Source organism: Hemiscyllium ocellatum, chromosome 7, assembly GCF_020745735.1.
Source record: "Hemiscyllium ocellatum isolate sHemOce1 chromosome 7, sHemOce1.pat.X.cur, whole genome shotgun sequence".
Taxonomy (NCBI): Eukaryota; Metazoa; Chordata; class Chondrichthyes; order Orectolobiformes; family Hemiscylliidae; genus Hemiscyllium; species Hemiscyllium ocellatum.
The window spans coordinates 12,485,510-12,504,478 of record NC_083407.1 but is presented as its reverse complement, the minus strand read 5'-3'; the positions used below and the strand labels follow the sequence as shown (position 1 = coordinate 12,504,478).

The 18,969-nt window shown below is 45.2% G+C and overlaps 1 protein-coding gene across 2 annotated transcripts in view; it reads right to left on the bottom strand.

Moving 5' to 3' along the window:
• The window catches only part of adcy5 (adenylate cyclase 5), a 424,581-nt gene that overhangs the window by 98,221 nt on the left and 307,391 nt on the right, over positions 1-18,969 (bottom strand). For both annotated transcript variants that reach the window (XM_060828269.1, XM_060828270.1), the window contains exon 9: positions 4,358-4,386. In XM_060828269.1, the coding sequence (XP_060684252.1) occupies positions 4,358-4,386 (29 nt within the window). The remainder of the gene's footprint in view (positions 1-4,357; positions 4,387-18,969) is intronic.

The window sequence follows — 18,969 nt, the reverse complement described above, 5'->3', positions numbered from 1 at the left end:
AGTGATTAAGGGTTACAGGGAGAAAGCAGGAAAATGGGGTTTGAAAACCATATCAGCCATGTTTGAAAGGTGGAGCAAACTCAAGGGGCTGGGTGGCCTAATTCTGCTGCTATATCTTATAGTCTTGTGAAGAAATTTGTACTGATCAGAACTTGGATGAAGAAGTCTACCCACCGGTTACACGCCTCATGGATATGTTGGTTTTGTGAACACATGCTCTATCTTCTTCTGCCTACCACATTTGTCTATGGATATAATTCCAGTGATCTGGGATCTTAATGAGTATTTATGACATGTTAATTAAAATAGGTTTCCAAATATGAAGACTGAGAAAGCTGGCCCACCTGTAGGATTCCAAGAACAGAATAGCAAAACCTTAACCTGCTACGAAGAAATTCAGCTCAACAAGCTTAACAGCATCCAGAATAAAGCCACAAACTATACCAACTACAAAAATTCACCACAGATTCTTAAACAGAACCTTCCAAATCCACAACCACTACCCTCTGGAACGCAGCAGATACATTATTTGAAGCCACTCACCACTCTGATTTAGAAATATATCACCATTCCCTCTGTGTAGGCCAAAATTCTGGTACTCTCTCCAGAATAGCATTGTGGGTCTATCTACAGCACAAATCTACAGTGATTCAAGAAGGAATCTGACCACTACATTCTCAAAGGCAAACAGGGACGCGCGATAAATGGTGGCCCAGGTAGCAATGCTCAGACCCCACAGCGATTTTTAAAACAAGTCAATCTTAGCTCTTTGCCTAATTAAGTTTCTCTTGCCTGCTGTTTGAAAATGACCCCAGAAACTTTCACCCTCTGCACAAATATTGCCTGACCTGCTGAATATTTCCAGCATGGTCTGCTTTTATTTCTCAGCAGTGACAACTTCAATAACCACTCTCCGATACTTACATGTAACCCTATATCACATAAACCTACGCTTAATATAAATCCTACATAATAATGCAGAATATTTAACTCTCTCTATGTAACATTCCAGGACATATGCCCTGTGAATTGAAATCAGGCATGTTAAAAATAAAAACATACATTTATGTCATGCCTTTCACAACCTCAGGTTATCTTAAAACTTCAAATGCCAATCAAGTACTTTTTTGATATTGGGCGGCACGGTGGCTCAGTGGTTAGCACCGCTGCCTCACAGCGACAGGGACCTCAATTTGATTCCACCCTCGAATAACTATCTGTTTGGAGTTTGCACATTCTCCCCGTGTCTGCATGGGTTTCCTCCTGGTGCTCTGGTTTCCTCCCACAGTCCAAAGATGTGCAGGTTGGGTGGATTGGTCATGCTAAATTGCCCATAGTGTCAACGGATGTGTAGGCTAGAAGATTAGCCATGGGAAATGCAGGGTTACAGGATAGCGTGGGGGGAATGGATCTGGATGGGATGCTGTTCAGAGGGTTGCTGTGGCCTTGATGGGCCAAATGGCCTGCTTCCACACTGTAGGGCTTCTATGAAGTGCAGTCACTGTTAAAATGCAGCCAATTTGTAATAAGCAATGTTCCTTCAACAACTGTGCGTTGATAAGGTAGACAATCCGTTTTTCAGTGATGTTAATTGAGGGACGATTAACCATCATAACTAACCGTCATCTATCTGGTTCACATGACCCAGCCAGGAGATTCACCGCTAACCCAAACAGGTCAACTGACTAGGAATCCCTTCTTTCTAAGGGACCTCCACATTCAGCACCGTCTTTAGCCAAGTCATATCTCATATTCATTTGAGGCAGTGAGGGGATAACACTTCAGCCTCTCTCCTTGGCTTGTTTGGGTTCTCTGTGCTTCAATGCTATAAGGTGGGTGCTGAGAACACAAGACTGATACACATAGAGCTCTGCATATTTGGTTAATTTGCTATCGGCCCGCCGTCTCAACCTAGATGTGAATGCTATGGTGTTGGTAATCCTGATGCATCATAGGACATACATACATCATAGCAAGCTTGTCATAAGCACAATTCTGGATTAGTGGTGCTGGAAGAGCACAGCAGTTCAGGCAGCATCCCAGGAGCAGTAAAATCGACGTTTCGGGCAAAAGCCCTTCATCAGGAATAAAGGCAGAGAGCCTGAAGGGTGGAGAGATAAGCTAGAGGAGGGTGGGGTTGGGGAGAAAGTAGCATAGAGTGCAATAGGTGAGTGGGGGAGGGGATGAAGGTGATAGGTCGGGGCAGGGGGAGGGTGGAATGGATAGGTGGAAAAGAAGATAGGCAGGTAGAACAAGTCATGAGGACACTGCTGAGCTGGAAGTTTGGAACTAGGGTGCGATGGGGGAAGGAGAAATGAGGAAACTGTTGAAGTCCACATTGATGCCCTGGGTTGAAGTGGTCCGAGGTGGAAGATGAGGCGTTCTTCCTCCAGGCGTCTGGTGGTGAGGGAGCGGTGGTGAAGGAGGCCCAGGACCTCCATGTCTTCGGCAGAGTGGGAGGGGGAGTTGAAATGTTGGGCCACAGAGTGGTGTGGTTGATTGGTGTGGGTGTCCCGGAGATGTCAGGAGGCTCTGCTAGGAGGCGTCCAGTCTCCCCAATGCAGAGGAGACGTCATCGGGAGCAACGGATACAATAAATGATATTGGTGGATGTGCAGGTAAAACTTTGATGGATGTGGAAGGCTTCTTTAGGGCCTTGGATGGAGGTGAGGGAGGAGGTGTGGGCGCAGGTTTTGCAGTTCCTGTGGCGGCAGGGGAAGGTGCCAGAATGGGAGGGTGGGTTGTTGGGGGGCATGGACCTGACCAGGTAGTTACGGAGAGAACGGTCTTTGCAAAAGCCGGAAAGGGGTGGGGAGGGAAATATATCCCTGGTGGTGGGGTCTTTTTGGAGGTGGTGGAAATGTTGGCGGATGATTTGGTTTATGCGAAGGTTGGTAGGGTGGAAGGTGAGCACCAGGGGCGTTCTGTCCTTGTTACGGTTGGAGGGGTGTGGTCTGAGGGCGGAGGTGCGGGATGTGGACGCAATGCGTTGGAGGGCATCTTTAACCAGATGGGAGGGGAAATTGCGGTCTCTAAAGAAGGAGGCCATCTGGTGTGTTCTCTGGTGGAACTGGTCCTCCTGGGAGCAGATACGGCGGAAGCGGAGGAATTGGGAATACGGGATGGCATTTTTGCAAGAGGTAGGGTGGGAAGAGGTGTAATCCAGGTAGCTGTGGGAATTGGTGGGTTTGTAAAAAAATGTCAGTGTCAAGTCGGTCGTCATTAATGGAGATGGAGAGGTCCAGGAAGGGGAGGGAGGTGTCAGAGATGGTCCAGGTAAATTTAAGGTCAGGGTGGAATGTGTTGTTCAAGTTGATGAATTGCTCAACCTCCTCACGGGAGCATGAGGTGGCACCAATGCAGTCATCATTGTAGCAGACGAAGAGGTGGGGAGTGGTGCCGGTGTAATTACGGAAGATCGACTGTTCTACGTAGCCAACAAAGAGACAGGCATAGCTGGGCCCCATACGTGTGCCCATGGCTACCCCTTTGGTCTGGAGGAAGTGGGAGGATTCGAAGGAGAAATTGTTAAGGGTGAGGACCAGTTTGGCCTAACGAATGAGAGTGTCGGTGGAAGGGTACTGTTGGGGATGTTGGGAGAGGAAAAAAACGGAGGGCTTGGAAGCCCTGGTCACGGCGGATGGAGGTGTAGAGGGATTGGCTATCCATGGTGAAGATGAGGCGTTGGGGGCCGGGGAAACAGAAATCTTGGAGGAGATGGAGGGCATGGGCGGTGTCTCGAACATATGTGGGGAGTTTCTGGCCTAGGAGGGATAGGACAGTGTCGAGGTAGGTAGAGATGAGTTCAGTGGGGCAGGAGCATGCTGAGACAATGGGTCGGCCAGGGTGGTCAGGCTTGTCGATCTTGGAAAGGAGGTAGAATGGGCAGTGCGGGGTTCCCGGACCATGAGTCATTGTTTTTACCCTGTCATAAGCACAAGACCAGCATATCACCCGTATCGGCAATAGAAGGATATCAATGCATGGAATGTGGGCTGAACTAGCATTTATTGCCATCACTATTTGAGATGGAGAATGATGAACCACCTTCTTGAACTGCTGCAGTCCATGTGCTGTCGGTTGACCCACAATGCTGTTTGGGATGGAGTTCCAGGATTCTGAATCTGTGACACTGAAGAAATGGTGATTTATTTTTAAATCAAGATAGGGTGAGTGGCTTGAAGAAGAGTCACGTCAGACTCAAAATGTTAACTGTTCCTCGCTCCACAAATCTGCTGGATCTGCTGAGTTTCTCCAGCATTCTCTATGATTGTTTCAGATCTCCAGCACCTGCAGCACTTTGCTTTCATCATGAGAGTTTATGTACACAGTCTGTTAAAAAAGATCCAGCACTTACTTGTCCTTGCCCATGTAGTCCACAATGCCCTAGAAATGAGAGGAGAGAGAACAAATACAGCTCATTACTGTCAGCTAAGTGACCTTGTGATTTGTGCATTAATAGCTACTAACAATCTCCATCAGTCCCACAATGCCCTGAGATCCTGCACGCCTCCAATTCTGGCTTCTTACTCATGCTCATTTTCCACTGTCTACCATTGGCGTCTGTGCCTTCAATTCCACAGTTTTGGAATTCCAACAATAAGCCTCACTTACCTGTCTTTTGTCCTTTAACAAGATGCTCCTTAAACCCTACCTCTTTGACAATATTTTGGTGTCAATTTTGCTTGGTCGTCATACTTTTGAAACACCTGGGGAATATTTCTCTGAGTTAGCGTTTGATACATTACAAGTTCTTGCTGTTGGTGTAAGGCAATAAACCCTTTCCAAACATAAAGTATGAATTGAGTCAGGGTCTTCTGGACCTCAAGCACATTCCCCAGCAGACCACATGCTGGATTCTGCCAGATTAGCCTCCAGAGAAATAACTCTACTTGCCAAATTTTACCAAGCTTGGCTAAAAGACTTGTATCAAGCTCCAGTTAGTGAATCCTGTGTTGCTGGTTACAATTTCACCCTTGATACTCAACCCTACTGCCAAGAAAATAGAGTACTGAATTTTCTCCAGTCCAGATATAATCAGGTTCATTTTTGTATTTGTTCATGGGATTGTTGATTAGTAAGGGGATCAAAGGTTACAGGGAGAAGGCAGGAGAATGGGGTTGGGAAACGTATCAGCCATGATTAAATATGGAGCAGACCGCATGGGCTGAATGGTCTAACTCTGCTCCTATATCTGATGGTCTAATGGACATAGGCATTACTGATGAGGTAACGTTCATTGTCCATCCCTCACTCATTCTGAGAAGGTAGTGGTGTGCTGCCTCCTTGAACCACTGTCCCACAATGCTGTTCAAGAGGGAATTCCAGGATTTTGATCCAGTAACAGCAAGGAATATTAACATATTTCCAAGTCAGATGGTATATGGGTTGGAGGAGAACTCGCAGACTGTGGTGTTCCCATGTACATGCTGCTCATGTCCTGGATGGTAGAGGGTGCGGATTTGAAAGATGCAGTTGAAGGAGCCTTGGTGGGTTAATGCAGTGGATTTTGTAGATGCTGCTGTGTATCGATGGTAATGGGAGTGAATATTGATGGTGGTGGATGGGATGCCAATGAAGCAGGCTGCTTAGCTGCATTGATCTAGGCAAGTGGAGATTTTCCATCACACTTTGACTTGTGCCTTTGTTATTATTCATTCATGGGATGTGAGCTAGGCCCACATTTATTCTCCATTCCTAAATGTCCTTGATCTGAGTGGCCTGCCAGGTCATTTCAGAAGGTGGTTAACAGTGAACCACACTGTCATGGGTCTGGAGTTACATGTAAATGAGACTAGGTAGGAATGTCAAATTTCTTTCCCGAAAGAGGATTAGTGCACCAGATGGGTTTTTAACAACAATTACCAGTGGCTATATGGCTGCCATTAGGTTAACTTTAAATTCCAGATTTGATTGAATTCAAAACACCACAATTTGCCTTGGTGAAATTGGAATCAATGTCTCTAAAACGTTAGCCTGGGGCTTTGGATTACTAGCCCACTGACATTACCAATACAAACCAGCAAGTCTTTCAGATGGACAGGATTAGAGGAGACAGGAAGCACTGAATTGTACAGTGCCACATGAGTTTGTAGATCGAACTAATCATGACTATGTGGCTGCAGTGAATATTTCTCTGAATTATAGATTCAGAGGAGGTCTCTCTTTTGTTTTACCACTCTGTCAGGCATGGTAAAATCCATGCCTCTTGAGTTGGAAGGTCATATAGGCATAGACATAGACATGGAAATACACAGCACAGAACACGCTCTTTAGCCCACGATGTTGTGCCAAGCATTAATCCAAATGTAAAATAACTTAACCTATGCACCCCTCATGTGCAGGTCCAGCAGGTGCTTAAATGTCCCTAATGACTCTGCTTCCACCACCACCGCTGGCAACGCATTCCATGCATTCATCCTCTCTATACCTTTCTCCTAATATCTTAAAACTATGACCCCTCGTGCCAGTCAATCCTGTCCTGGGGAAAGTCTCTGGCTGTTGACTCTATCCATGCCTCTCATTAGCTTGCATACCTCGATCAGGTTACCTCTCTTCCTCCCTCTCTCCAGAGAGAAATGTCTGAGCTTAGTTAACCGTTCTTCATAAGGCAAGCCCTCCAGTCCAGGCAGCATGCTGGTAAACCTTCTTTGCACCCTCTCCAAAGCCTCTGCATCTTTCCTATAGCAGGGCGACCAAAACTGGACACAATATTCCAAGTGTGGTCTCACAAGGGACTTGTAGAGCCGTCGCAAAACCTTGCAGCTCTTAAACTTGATCCCCCTGGTTAATGAAAGCCAAAACGCCATATCTTTCTTAACAAACCTCTCCACTCGGGTGGCAACTTTGAGGGATCTATGTACTTGAACACCAAAATCCCTCTGTTTCTCCACACTGCCAAGAATCCTGTCTTTAATCCTATATTCAGCATTCGAGTTTGACCTTCCAAATGCATCACTTCACATTTATCCAGGTTGAACTCCATCTGCCATTTTTCAGCCCAGCTCTGCATCCTGTCTATGTCACGCTGTACCCTGCAATAGCCCTCGATTCTATCAACGGCACCTCCAACCTTTATGTCATCTGCAAATTTACTAACCCACTCCTCAACCTCCTCATCCAAGTCATTTATAAAAACTACAAAGAGCAGAGGCCCAAGAACAGAGCCCTCTGGGACCCCACTCACCACTGACCTCCAGACAGAATACTTTCCATCTACAACCACTCTCTGCCTTCTGTCAGGGAACCAATTCTGAATCCAGATAGCCAAATCTCCCTGTATCCCATACCTCCTAGCTTTATGAATGAGCCTACCATGGGGAATCTTATCAAATGCCTTGCTGAACTCCATCTATACCTCATCCACTGCTTGACCTTCGTCAAGCTGTCTCGTCACCTCCTCAAAGAACTCAATAAGGTTAGTGAGGCATGACCTGCCCCTCACAAAGCCATGCTGACTTCCTTTAATCAGGCTATACTTTTCCAAACAGTCATAAATCCTATCCCTCAGAATTCTTTCCAAAACCTTGTTGACCATAGACGTAAGACTAACTGGTCTGTAATTGCCAGAGATTTCCCTATTACCCTTATTGAAAAGAGGAACAACATTCGCCTCCTTCCAATCCTCCGGTACATCTCCCGTGGACAGTGAGGAAGCAAAGATCGTCGCCAGCGGCTTAGTATCCTCCTTTCTTACTTCCCGGAGCAGCTGAGGATAAATCTGGCCTGGCCCTGGGGACATAGCACTCTTAATGTTTGCCAAAATCTCCAGCATACCATCTTCACCAATCCTGATCTCTTCAAGCCTGTTTCCCAGCTCCTCAAAGTTCTCATTCACAACAAGGTCCCTTTCCTTCATGAAAACCAAAGCAAAAAACTCATTAGGGCTTCCCCTATCTCTTCACCCTACACACACAAGTTCCCTACGTTGTCCCTGATCAGTCCTACCTTCTCCCTGATCATTCTCTTATTCCTCACGGATGAATAAGATGCCTTTGGGTTCTCCCTAATCCTTCTTGCCAAGCCTTTTTCGTGCCCCCTCCTGGCTCTCCTTAGTCCATTTCTGAGCTCCTTTCTAGCAAGCCTGTAATCCTGTAAAGTTGTGCTAGATCCTTGCTTCCTCCACCTTGTGTAAACTGCCTTCTTTTTGACGAGAACTTTTCTGTTCTCATCATCCAAGGTTCCTTAATCTCACCCCTTCTTACCCATCTCAGAGGAACAAATTTGTGCATCACTCGCCACAACTGCTCCTTAAACAGTCTCCATATGTCTGCTGTGTCCTTTCTTTGGAACAATTGCTCCCAGTCTGCACTTCCCAACTCCTGTCTAATAGCGACATAATTTCTTTTTCACCAATTAAACGTTTCCCATGGTAACTGCTCTTTTCCCTCTCCAAGGCTATACTAAATGTGATGTCACTGTCACTAAAGTGTTCTCCCACTGCGAGATCTGACACCTGTCCTGGCTCATTGCTGAGAACCAAATCCAAAATGGCCTCTCCCAGTCTGTCTACATACTGAGTAAGGAAACTCTCCTGAACACACCTGACAAAAATGGTTCCATCCAAACAATCTTCACTAAGGAGGTTCCAGTCGATATTGGGAAAGTTGAAATCACCCATAACAACAACCCTGCTGCATCTGAATTTTTCCAAAATCTGCCGGCCTATGAGATCTTCAATCTCTCTACTGCTATTAGGTGGTCTGTAGAAAACCCCTAATGAGGTGGCTGTTCCCTTGCTGTTCCTATCTTCTACCCATACCGACTCAGTAGAGAAACCTTCCTCAATAACCTTCGTTTCTGTAGCTGTGACGCACTCTCTGATTAGCAATGCTACACTCCCTCCTCTTTTTCCACCCTCCCTGTTCTTTTTAAATGTTCTAAACCCTGGAACATCTCGCAACCATTCCTGAAACCCACGTTTCTGTTATGGCCACAATATCAAAGCCCCAAGTACTGATCCATGCTCTAAGTTCATTACTCTTACTTCTGGCACGCCTTACATTTAAACACGCTCATATCCTACTCTCAGGTTACACTCCCACTTATCAAAATGAGGCAATGCCGCTTTTAAAGCCGTTTTAAGTGAGCAGTGGAGCCTCAATTTCCAAAAATGGCACCACCAACAATGCAGCACTCCCTCCATATTACATGGGAGTAAGAACCTGATTTAGAGTCATACAGTCCTACAGAGTCACAGAGTCATAGAGATGTACAGCATGGAAACAGACGCTTCGGTCCAACCCGTCCATGCCAACCAGATATCCCAACCCAATCTAGTCCCACCTGCCAGCACCCAGCCAATATCCCTCCAAACCCATCCTATTCATATGCCCATCCAAATGCCTCTTAAATGTTGCAATTGTACCAGCTTCCATCACATCCTCTGGCAGCTCAATCCATACACGTGCCACCCTCTGCGTGAAAAAGTTGCCCCGAGGTCTCTTTTATATCTTTCCCCTCTCACCCTAAACCTATGCCTCAAGACTTTGTCTATGTATCCTATCCATGCCCCTCATAATTTTGTAAACCTCTATAAGGTCACCCCTCAGCCCCAGGGAAAACAGCCCCAGCCTGTTCAGCCTCTCCCTGTAGCTCAGATCCTCCAACCCTGGCAACATCCTTGTAAATCTTTTCTGAACTCTTTCAAGTTTCACACATCTTTCCGATAGGAAGCAGACCAGAAATGCATGCAATATTCAAACAGTGGCCTAACCAATGTACTGTACAGCCACAACATGACCTCTCAATTCTTGTATTCAACATACTCTGACCAATAAAGGAAAGCATACCAAACGCCGCCTTCACTATCCTATCTACCTGCTACTCCACTTTCAAGGAGCTATGAACCTGCACTCCAAGGTCTCTTTGTTCAACAACACTCCCTAGGACCTTACCATTAAGAGTATAACTCCTGCTAAGATTTGCTTTCCCAAAATGCAGCATCTCGCATTTATCTGAATTAAACTCCATCTGCCACTTCTCAGCCCATTGGCCCATTTGGTCCAGAGCCTGTTGTAATCTGAGGTAACCCTCTTCGCTGTCCACTACATCTCCAATTTTGGTGTCATCTGCAAACTTACTAACTGTACCTCTTATGCTCGCATCCAAATTATTTATGTAAATGACAAAAAGTAGAGGACCCAGCACTGATCCTTGTGGCACTCCACTGGTCACAGGCCTCCAGTCTGAAAAACAACCCTCCATCACCACCCTCTGTCTTCTACCTTTGAGCCAGTTCTGTATCCAAATGGATACTTCCCCCTGTATTCCATGAGATCTAACCTTGTTAATCCGTCTCCCATGGGGAACCTTGTCGAATGCCTTACTGAAGTCCATATAGATCACATTTACTGCTCTGCCCTCATCAATCTGCTTTGTTACTTCTTCAAAAAACTCAATCAAGTTTGTGAGATATGATTTCCCACGCACAAAGCCATGTTGACTATCCCTAATCAGTCCTTGCCTTTCCAAATACATGTACATCCTGTCCCTCAGGATTCTCTCCAACAACTTGCCCACCACTGAGGTCAGGCTCACCGGTCTATAGTTCCCTGGTTTGTCTTTCCCGCCCTTCTTAAACAGTGGCATGACGTTTGCCAACCTCCAGTCTTCCAACACCTTACCTCTGACTATCGATGATACAAATATAGGGTGCTGGTGTACACCAGCAACCATCCCAACACACACACACGGATGAAAAAAAACCACCATTTCGACTGGGACAACACATCCTGGGACAGGTTAAGCAAAGACATGCCAGAGAATTCCTAGAGACCTGGCATTCCAACCACAATGCCATAAACAAGCACATAGATCTAGATACCAGCTATAAACCCTTCAGAAAACGAACAGGAAATGACATCACCACAAACCCCAGGAACCCCATCCAGGAGAAAGATATATATAGAAAGCAGGAGACAACAGCTTCGCTACAAACCTTCACAAACCTTGTGATACAAATATTCTACTACATCCAATACTACCTCTGCTGTGAATGGACTGGCCCCAAGATATCTCCACTAACTTTGCCAAGTTCTCAAGTCTTCATGGTAAACACAGGAGAAATCTTCATTGAGAAACTCGCCCATCTCCTGCGGTTCTACACATACATGTCCACTTTGGTCCCTGAGGGTTTCCCCTTCCCCCACCTCACCTTAATTCCAAACTTCCAGCTCAGCACTGTCCCCATGACTTGTCCTACCTGCCTATCTTCTTTTACACCTATCCACTCGACCCTCCTCTACCCTGACCTATCACCTTCATCTCCTCCCCCAGTCACCTATTGTACTCTATGCTACTTTCTCCCCACCCCCATCCTCCTCTAGCTTATCTCTCCACCCTTCAGGCTCTCTGCCTTTATTCCTGATGAAGGGCTTTTGCCCGAAACATCGATTTTCCTGCTCCTCGGATGCTGCCTGAACTGCTGTGCTCTTCCAGCACCACTCTACTCCAGAATCTGATTTCCAGCATCTGCAGTCATTGTTTTTACCTGGGTCCTATTCTCTCTCTAGTTATTCTATTTCCTTTAATATACTTAAAGAATCTTTTTGGATTCACCTTAATCTTCTCAGCCAGGGCTATCTCATCCCCCTTTTTGTCCTCCGGATTTCCTTCTTTAGTAAACTCCTGTATCCTCTATATACTCCAGGGATTTCCTTGATCTCAGTTGCCTGTACCTGAGTCATACCTTCTTATTTTTCTGGTCAAAGCCTCAATATCTCTTGCCATCCAGGGTTCCCTATTTCTGTCACAGGAACATATAGACCTTGAACTCTAGCTATCTCACTTTTAAAGGCCTCCCATTTGCCGAAGGCCCCTTTGCCTGCGAACGATCTACTCCAATTAACCCCTGCAAGCTCCTGATGAATTCCATCCAAATTCGCCTTGCCCCAATTTAGAACTTAAACCTGTGTCCCTCTCCACAACTATTTTAAAATTAATAGAACTATGGTCACTGGTCCCAAAGTGCTCCCTCACTGTCACCTCAGTCACCTGTCCTAACCTATTTCCCAAAAGTAGATTGAATTTTACCCCTTCCTGAGTAGGACCCTCTATATATTGCTTGAGGAAACTTTCCTGAACGGACTTAACAAATTCCACCCCACATCAGCCCTTAATGCTCTGACAGTCCCGGTCTATGTTAGGAAAATTAAAATCCCCTACTATTAGAACCCTATTATAACTACAAGTCTCTCCAATCCCCCTGCACATTTGTTCCTCTAATTCCAGTTGACTATTTGGGGGCCTATAGTACAACCCCAATAACGTCACCATCCCCTGTTATTTCTTAGCTTCCCCCACAAAGCCTCACTGGATGACCCATCAGTTATTTTACCTCTGATCACTACTGTGATACTCGCCTTAATCAAAAATGCAACCCCCTCCCCCCTCCTTCCACCACCTCTATGCCGCCTAAAGCACCTGTACCCTGGCACATTAAGCTGCCAGTCCTGTCCCTCTCTTAGCCATGTTTCTGTGTTGGCTATAATATCCCAGTCCCATGTAACTATCCACGCCCTGAGTTCATTAGCCTTACCTGTCAACCCTCTTGCATTGAAATAAATGCAATTTAATCCAACAGGCATTCTTTGGTCCCTGTTGTGTTCCAGCCTGACCTGTATCTTCAACTTACTATTTCGGATGACTGTATTTCCTTTGAGCCTTACACCTGCCTCCCTGCTGTTGAGGATCCCACACCCCTCCCCCCCACACTGCCCCACCAATCTAGTTTAAACCCTCCCTTGCAGCCTGCCCGCCAAGATATTAGTCTCCCATCGCTCTTGAACAGGTCACCTCTGCCTCAGAAAATATCCCAATGATCTAAAACTCTGAATCACTGCCCCCTACACCTTCGTCTCTGCCACATCTGCTCCCAGGAGGTCCAGTTCCAATACCGTACAGCCCAGATGGCCTCCTTCTTCAAGGACCGCAGATTCACCCCAGACGTGATCGACGATGCCCTTCACCGCATCTCCTCCACTTCCCGCTCCTCCGCCCTTGAGCCCCGCCCCTCCAACCGCCACCAAGACAGAACCCCACTGGTTCTCACCTACCACCCCACCAACCTCCGTATACAACGTATCATCCACCGTCATTTCCGCCAACTCCAAACGGATCCCACCACCAGGGATATATTTCCCTCCCCTCCCCTATCAGGTTCCGCAAAGACCACTCCCTTCATGACTCCCTCGTCAGGTCCACACCCCCCACCAACCCAACCTCCACTCCCGGCACCTTCCCCTGCAACCGCAGGAAATGCAAAACTTGCGCCCACACCTCCTCCCTTACTTCTCTCCAAGGCCCCAAGGGATCCTTCCATATCCGCCACAAATTCACCTGCACCTCCACACATATCATCTATTGCATCCGCTGCACCCGATGTGGCCTCCTCTATATTGGGGAGACAGGCCACCTACTTGCAGAACGCTTCAGGGAACACCTCTGGGACGCCCGAACCAACCAACACAACCACCCCGTGGCTCAACACTTTAACTCTCCTTCCCACTCCACCGAAGACATGCAGGTCCTTGGACTCCTCCATTGCCAGAACATAACAACACGATGGTTGGAGGAAGAGCGCCTTATCTTCCGCCTGGGAACCCTCCAGCCACAAGGGATGAACTCAGATTTCTCCAGTTTCCTCATTTCCCCTCCCCCCACCTTGTCTCAGTCGATTCCCTTGAACTCAGCACCGCCCTCCTAACCTGCAATCCTCTTCCTGACCTCTCCGCCCCCACCCCACTCTGGCCTATCACCCTCACCTTGACCTCCTTCCACCTATCACATCTCCATCGCCCCTCCTCCAAGTCTCTCCTCCCTACCTTTATCTTAGCCTGCCTGGCACCCTCTCCTCATTCCTGACGAAGGGCTCTGGCCCGAAACGTCGAATTTCCTGTTCCTTGGATGCTGCCTAACCTGCTGTGCTTTAACCAGCAACACATTTTCACCCCTACACCAATTCTTTAGTTGTGCATTCATCTGCCATATCCTCCTGTTCTTTAAAGGAATTGTATGATGGCTGGCTGGACAGTGTGAATCCATGATCTTTTGACGCACAGAGTATTGGGTATGAGATCCAATTATTCCCTTGGAATGATCCAGAGTCCTTCCTATATGACTTTTGTAATGAACTCACTGATTTTGCAATAAAGCTAATACCCCTGTTGCTTATGTGCCATGTGAAGTTCATTGAGGCAAAAGCTACGAGATGTATCCTGACTTTTAATTAATTTTAGTGACAGCATTGTGTACAAATGTTTGGAAGTCTTCCAGTGGTCAAAATCACACAGTGAACCAACTCAGTTTGGATGAACTGCCCGAAGGGGCAGCAGAAGCAGATTCAGTAGTAACTTTCAAAATGGATTGGATACATCTTTGAAAAGAAATGGAAACATAGTGAATGTGAGTGTGAAGTGGCTGAGGGGCAGGATTGAAATGCTAATGGGATAGCTCTTTCAAAGAGATAGCACAGGCTTGATGGGCTGAATGATTTTTGACCTGTAAGATTCTTGTTGACATTTTATTGCTTCAAGTACAACCAACAGGCTCTATCGCTGTTTTATGAGGCTTATTGAGCACTGTCTTACAAAAATGTTCAAATGCTGTTTTACAAAGTTTCTCGGACACTGTTTTACGAGGCTAATACATTGGCCTCATTTCAGTGTTTCCCCACTTCAACAATATTCTTGTGCGGAATTACTGTTTACGTGAATGTTGGCTTCAGGTTTTCCGCTCAGAGATTTATGTTTGTATATGTCAAGCAGGTGTTGTAAAGATGTGTTGCCAAGAAAAAGGGCAGGTGTTTAAGACACACCTACACATTCAAAATGGCAACTGCCTTCATCAACACCAGCAGTTCTCATTTCAGATTCAACATGTAAGTTGATCTTCATTCTTGCAATTATTTTTCAAAGCTTCAATCTTTGAATAATGTTTCCAAGAAGGAGTTAGATATCATTCTTAGAGCCGCAGGGATCAAAGGGTATTCAGTACTGAATTAGGCGATGTTATGATAATATTGAATGGAGAAGCAGGCTTGAAGGGCCAAATGGCCTACTCCAGTTGTTTTTTTTTAGAACATCCATGTTTAACTTATATGTCATGAACTACAATAAATCTATCACTTACTGAGAATGACCAGTAAGATTAACAGCAAGCTTTCTGTCATAAGATTCTGAAGCTGCATTGTCTGTTGTTCGAACATGAAATGAATACCTTATTTTGTTTTCTTATTCCCTTTGGTTTTGTTCCCAATCCTCTCCTAAATGAGCTGACTGTGGCTAAAGCACACCATCATAAGTACCAGAGTACGTTAAGGTCTCTCAACCAGAGCAGATTTGAAAGTCAGTGAACAGATGGTCAACCATGTGTGGCATCACCAACAGCCATACACCTGCATCACCCACAATCCACAGCCATGGAATATATCAGGAATGGTAATTCTAATTGAGGTCAGCAGGGACTTATTGGATTGTACTCTCACCTCTGCGTTATGATCATTTTGGGTTTAAGTCTTCTCCAAAGATTTAAGCAGATAAATAGAATAACACTCCAGTGCTGTGCTGTTGAAGGTGACATCTTTCGCATGAGACATAGATTATCCCATTCGCCCTTGTAAATTATCACAGGGAACTATTTTCAAAAAGACCAGGGGAGTTCTCCCTCATGTCTTTTGTCAATATTTATCGTTCAACCAAGAATCACTAACAAAGAAAAGGACTGTCAAGTCATTGCTTTTGGGAAGATAGGTGGGAATCACCAAGTTGCACATTGCAAGCTCCCACAAACAGCAATGGAACAGTTACTACATTAGCGATTTTCACCAGGCTATCAGGGAGAATGCTTCTGAAAACAGCAAGTATGCAACGTATCACACCCAACAGATTGGGCAGTTTGGGTTTAATATCTGTTCAGCTTCTGATAGTGCAGCTTTTCCTCTGTACACTAGTGGAAGCATTAGCCTGTATGATGTGCAATAAATTCAACTGAGAATCTCTCAGCCAAACCTGAATTTGCCTAATTACTCTGACTTATCTCTTCACTTCTGCTCTCTCCAGTTAAACAGTTCTCCTCAACTTGGTTCCAAACCTAACATTTCTCAGGAAAACCTGATTAGTAGAAGGAGACTGATATGTGCTCAATTGCATGCAGTTGGTTCCATTTATCATTTCCTTGGAGATAAGGATGAATTTTAAAAGTAAATTATGTCCTCTTTTTGAACTTTTAATTCATCTTTCTGAACCTCTGCTATAACCAACATCCGTTCGGAGCCACATGACGTTGAAGTAAGTTCGGGAAACATGACAGACAAGTCGTAAGGAGAAGCACACAACAGTTTTTCTGGCATTTTTCCAGAATTTAAATCAGTCTAGGAGATAGTCTGGACACAGAACATAACATTGGACTGAATCCCAGTACTGGACCAGGATTCATGTTTTTTTTTAAATTTGTTCATGGGATGTATGTGTTTATAGCTAGACAAGCATTTATTTCTCATTGTCCTTGAACTGAGTGATTTGTTAGGCCATTTCAGACAGCAGTTAAGATTCAACCACATTGCTGGGGATCTGGAGTCACATGTAAGCAGGTTGGGAAAGGACAGCAGACTCCCTTCTCGAAAGGACATCAGTGAATCAGATGAGTATTTACAACAACTGATGATGGTTACAGGGCTGCCATTAAGCTAACTTTTAATTCCAGAATTTTACCAAATTAAAATCTCACAATTTGCCTTTTGGTGAGATTTGAACCCTTGTTCCCCTTAACATTAGTCCGGAACTCTGGATTATACTTAATGGATTTTCCAGCACTGGCCATATCTCATATCAGAAGAAGAAAAAAACAGTTATTCTTCCAGTTTTTAGCTGGAATATTGCGTGCAATTCTGGTCTCCTTCCTATTGGAAAGATGTTGTGAAACTTGAAAGGGTTCAGAAAAGATTTACAAGGATGTTGCCAGGGTTGGAGGATTTGAGCTATAGGGAGAGGCCGAACAGGCTGGGGCTGTTTTCCCTGGAGCGTCGGAGGCTGAGGGGTGACCTTATAGAGGTTTACAAAATTATGAGGGGCACGGATAGGATAAATCGGCAAAGTCTTTTCCTGGAGTCCAGAACTAGAGGGCATAGGTTTAGGGTGAGAGGGGAAAGATATAAAAGAGACCTAAGGAGCAACTTTTTCACACAGAGGGTGGTACATGTATGGATTGAGCTGCCAGAGGAAGTGGTGGAGGCTGGTACAATTGCAACATTTAAGAGGCATTTGGATGGGTATATGAATAGGAAGGGTTTGGAGGGATATGGGCCAGGTGCTGGCAGGTGGGACTAGATTGGGTTGGGATATCTGATCAGCATGGATGGGTCAGACTGAAGGGTCTGTTTCCATGCTGTACATCTCTATGACTCTATAAATAATGGGAGCCATTGGCGTTTCTGATAATGTTTTTTGAGATATTTTTTGGAAGAAAGACTAAAATCAAGCAAAATGAAAATCCTATACTTTTGACATTTTATTTTTCAAGGATGTGGAGCAGTATAGTTTAATAATATTTACACTGGTGTAAGAAAAGTGTTTATATATACTTCAGGGCATAGAAACAGGGCATTCAGACCAACATGCCTAGGCTGAAGACTATGCTACGCAAAAGCCTTCATCCACTCCTCTCTATCTAACTCTGGATATAGAGTTATGGAGTAAATAGAGTCACATGCAGTGTTACTTGCACGGAGTTAATTATAACACAGAAGGATAGCCATTCAGCCCATCAAGTCCATGCTGACATTTGATGAACCAAACTCAGTCAGTTCAGTTCCCTGCTCTGTCCACATAATTCTGTCAGTAGTTAAGTAATCCCTTTAAGCATCTCACCTTCAGGAGATCCTGCTTTTTTTTCTGCCTTCAATGCATCTGTTAACTCTCTCAATGGGCTGTTAAGGTTGGGTCATTAAATATATTCAAGACTGAGATAGACAGATTTTGAATCATCAAGAGAATCAAGGGTTGTAGGGATAAAGCTGAGAAATGAAATTAAGGTTTATCAAATCAGCCACGATCTCATTGAATGACAGAACAGACTCAATGGGCTGAATGACCTACTTTATGTCTTATGCTCTGTCTTCTTGAAGATTTTCATCAATGATTTTCTTTAGATTAGATTAGATTACTTTCAGTGTGGAAACAGGCCCTTCAGCCCAACAAGTCCACACCGACCCACCGAAGCGCAACCCACCCATACCTCTTACCTAACACTACGGGCAATTTAGCATGGCCAATTCACCTGACCCGCACATCTTTGGACTGTGGGAGGAAACCGGAGCACCTGGAGGAAACCCACGCAGACATGGGGAGAACGTGCAAATTCCACACAGTCACTCGCCTCAGGCGGGAATTGAACCCGGGTCTCTAGCGCTGTGAGGCAACAGTGCTAACCACTGTGCCACCGTGCCACCCACCGTTTCCTTCCATCATTAGTTCAGATATGGGGATTTTCACTGATGATTGTATAATGTTCAGTGCCATTCATCACTCCTCAGGTCCTGTGTCCAAATGTATCAAGACCTGGACAACATTCAAGCTTACACTGATAAGTTGCAAGTAACGTTCATGTCACATAAGTACCAGGCTATGATCATCTTCAACAAGGGTGAATCCAATCATTTCCCCATTACATTCATTGGTATTACCATCACTGAATCCTCACTATCAACATCCTGCAGTTGACCAGAAACAGAACTGGAAGAGTCACGGAAATAGCAACTACAAAGGTAGATCAGAGACTGGGAATTCTGTGGCAAGTAACTCACCTTCTGACTCCTAAATGCCTGTTCACAATCTACAAGACACAAATTTGGAGTATGATAGAATACTTTCCACTTGCCTGGGTAAATCTATCTCCAATAAACCCAGGAATCTCAATACCATCCAAGACAAAACTGTCACTTTAAACCCATACCCTAGCTATAACCATGTCCAC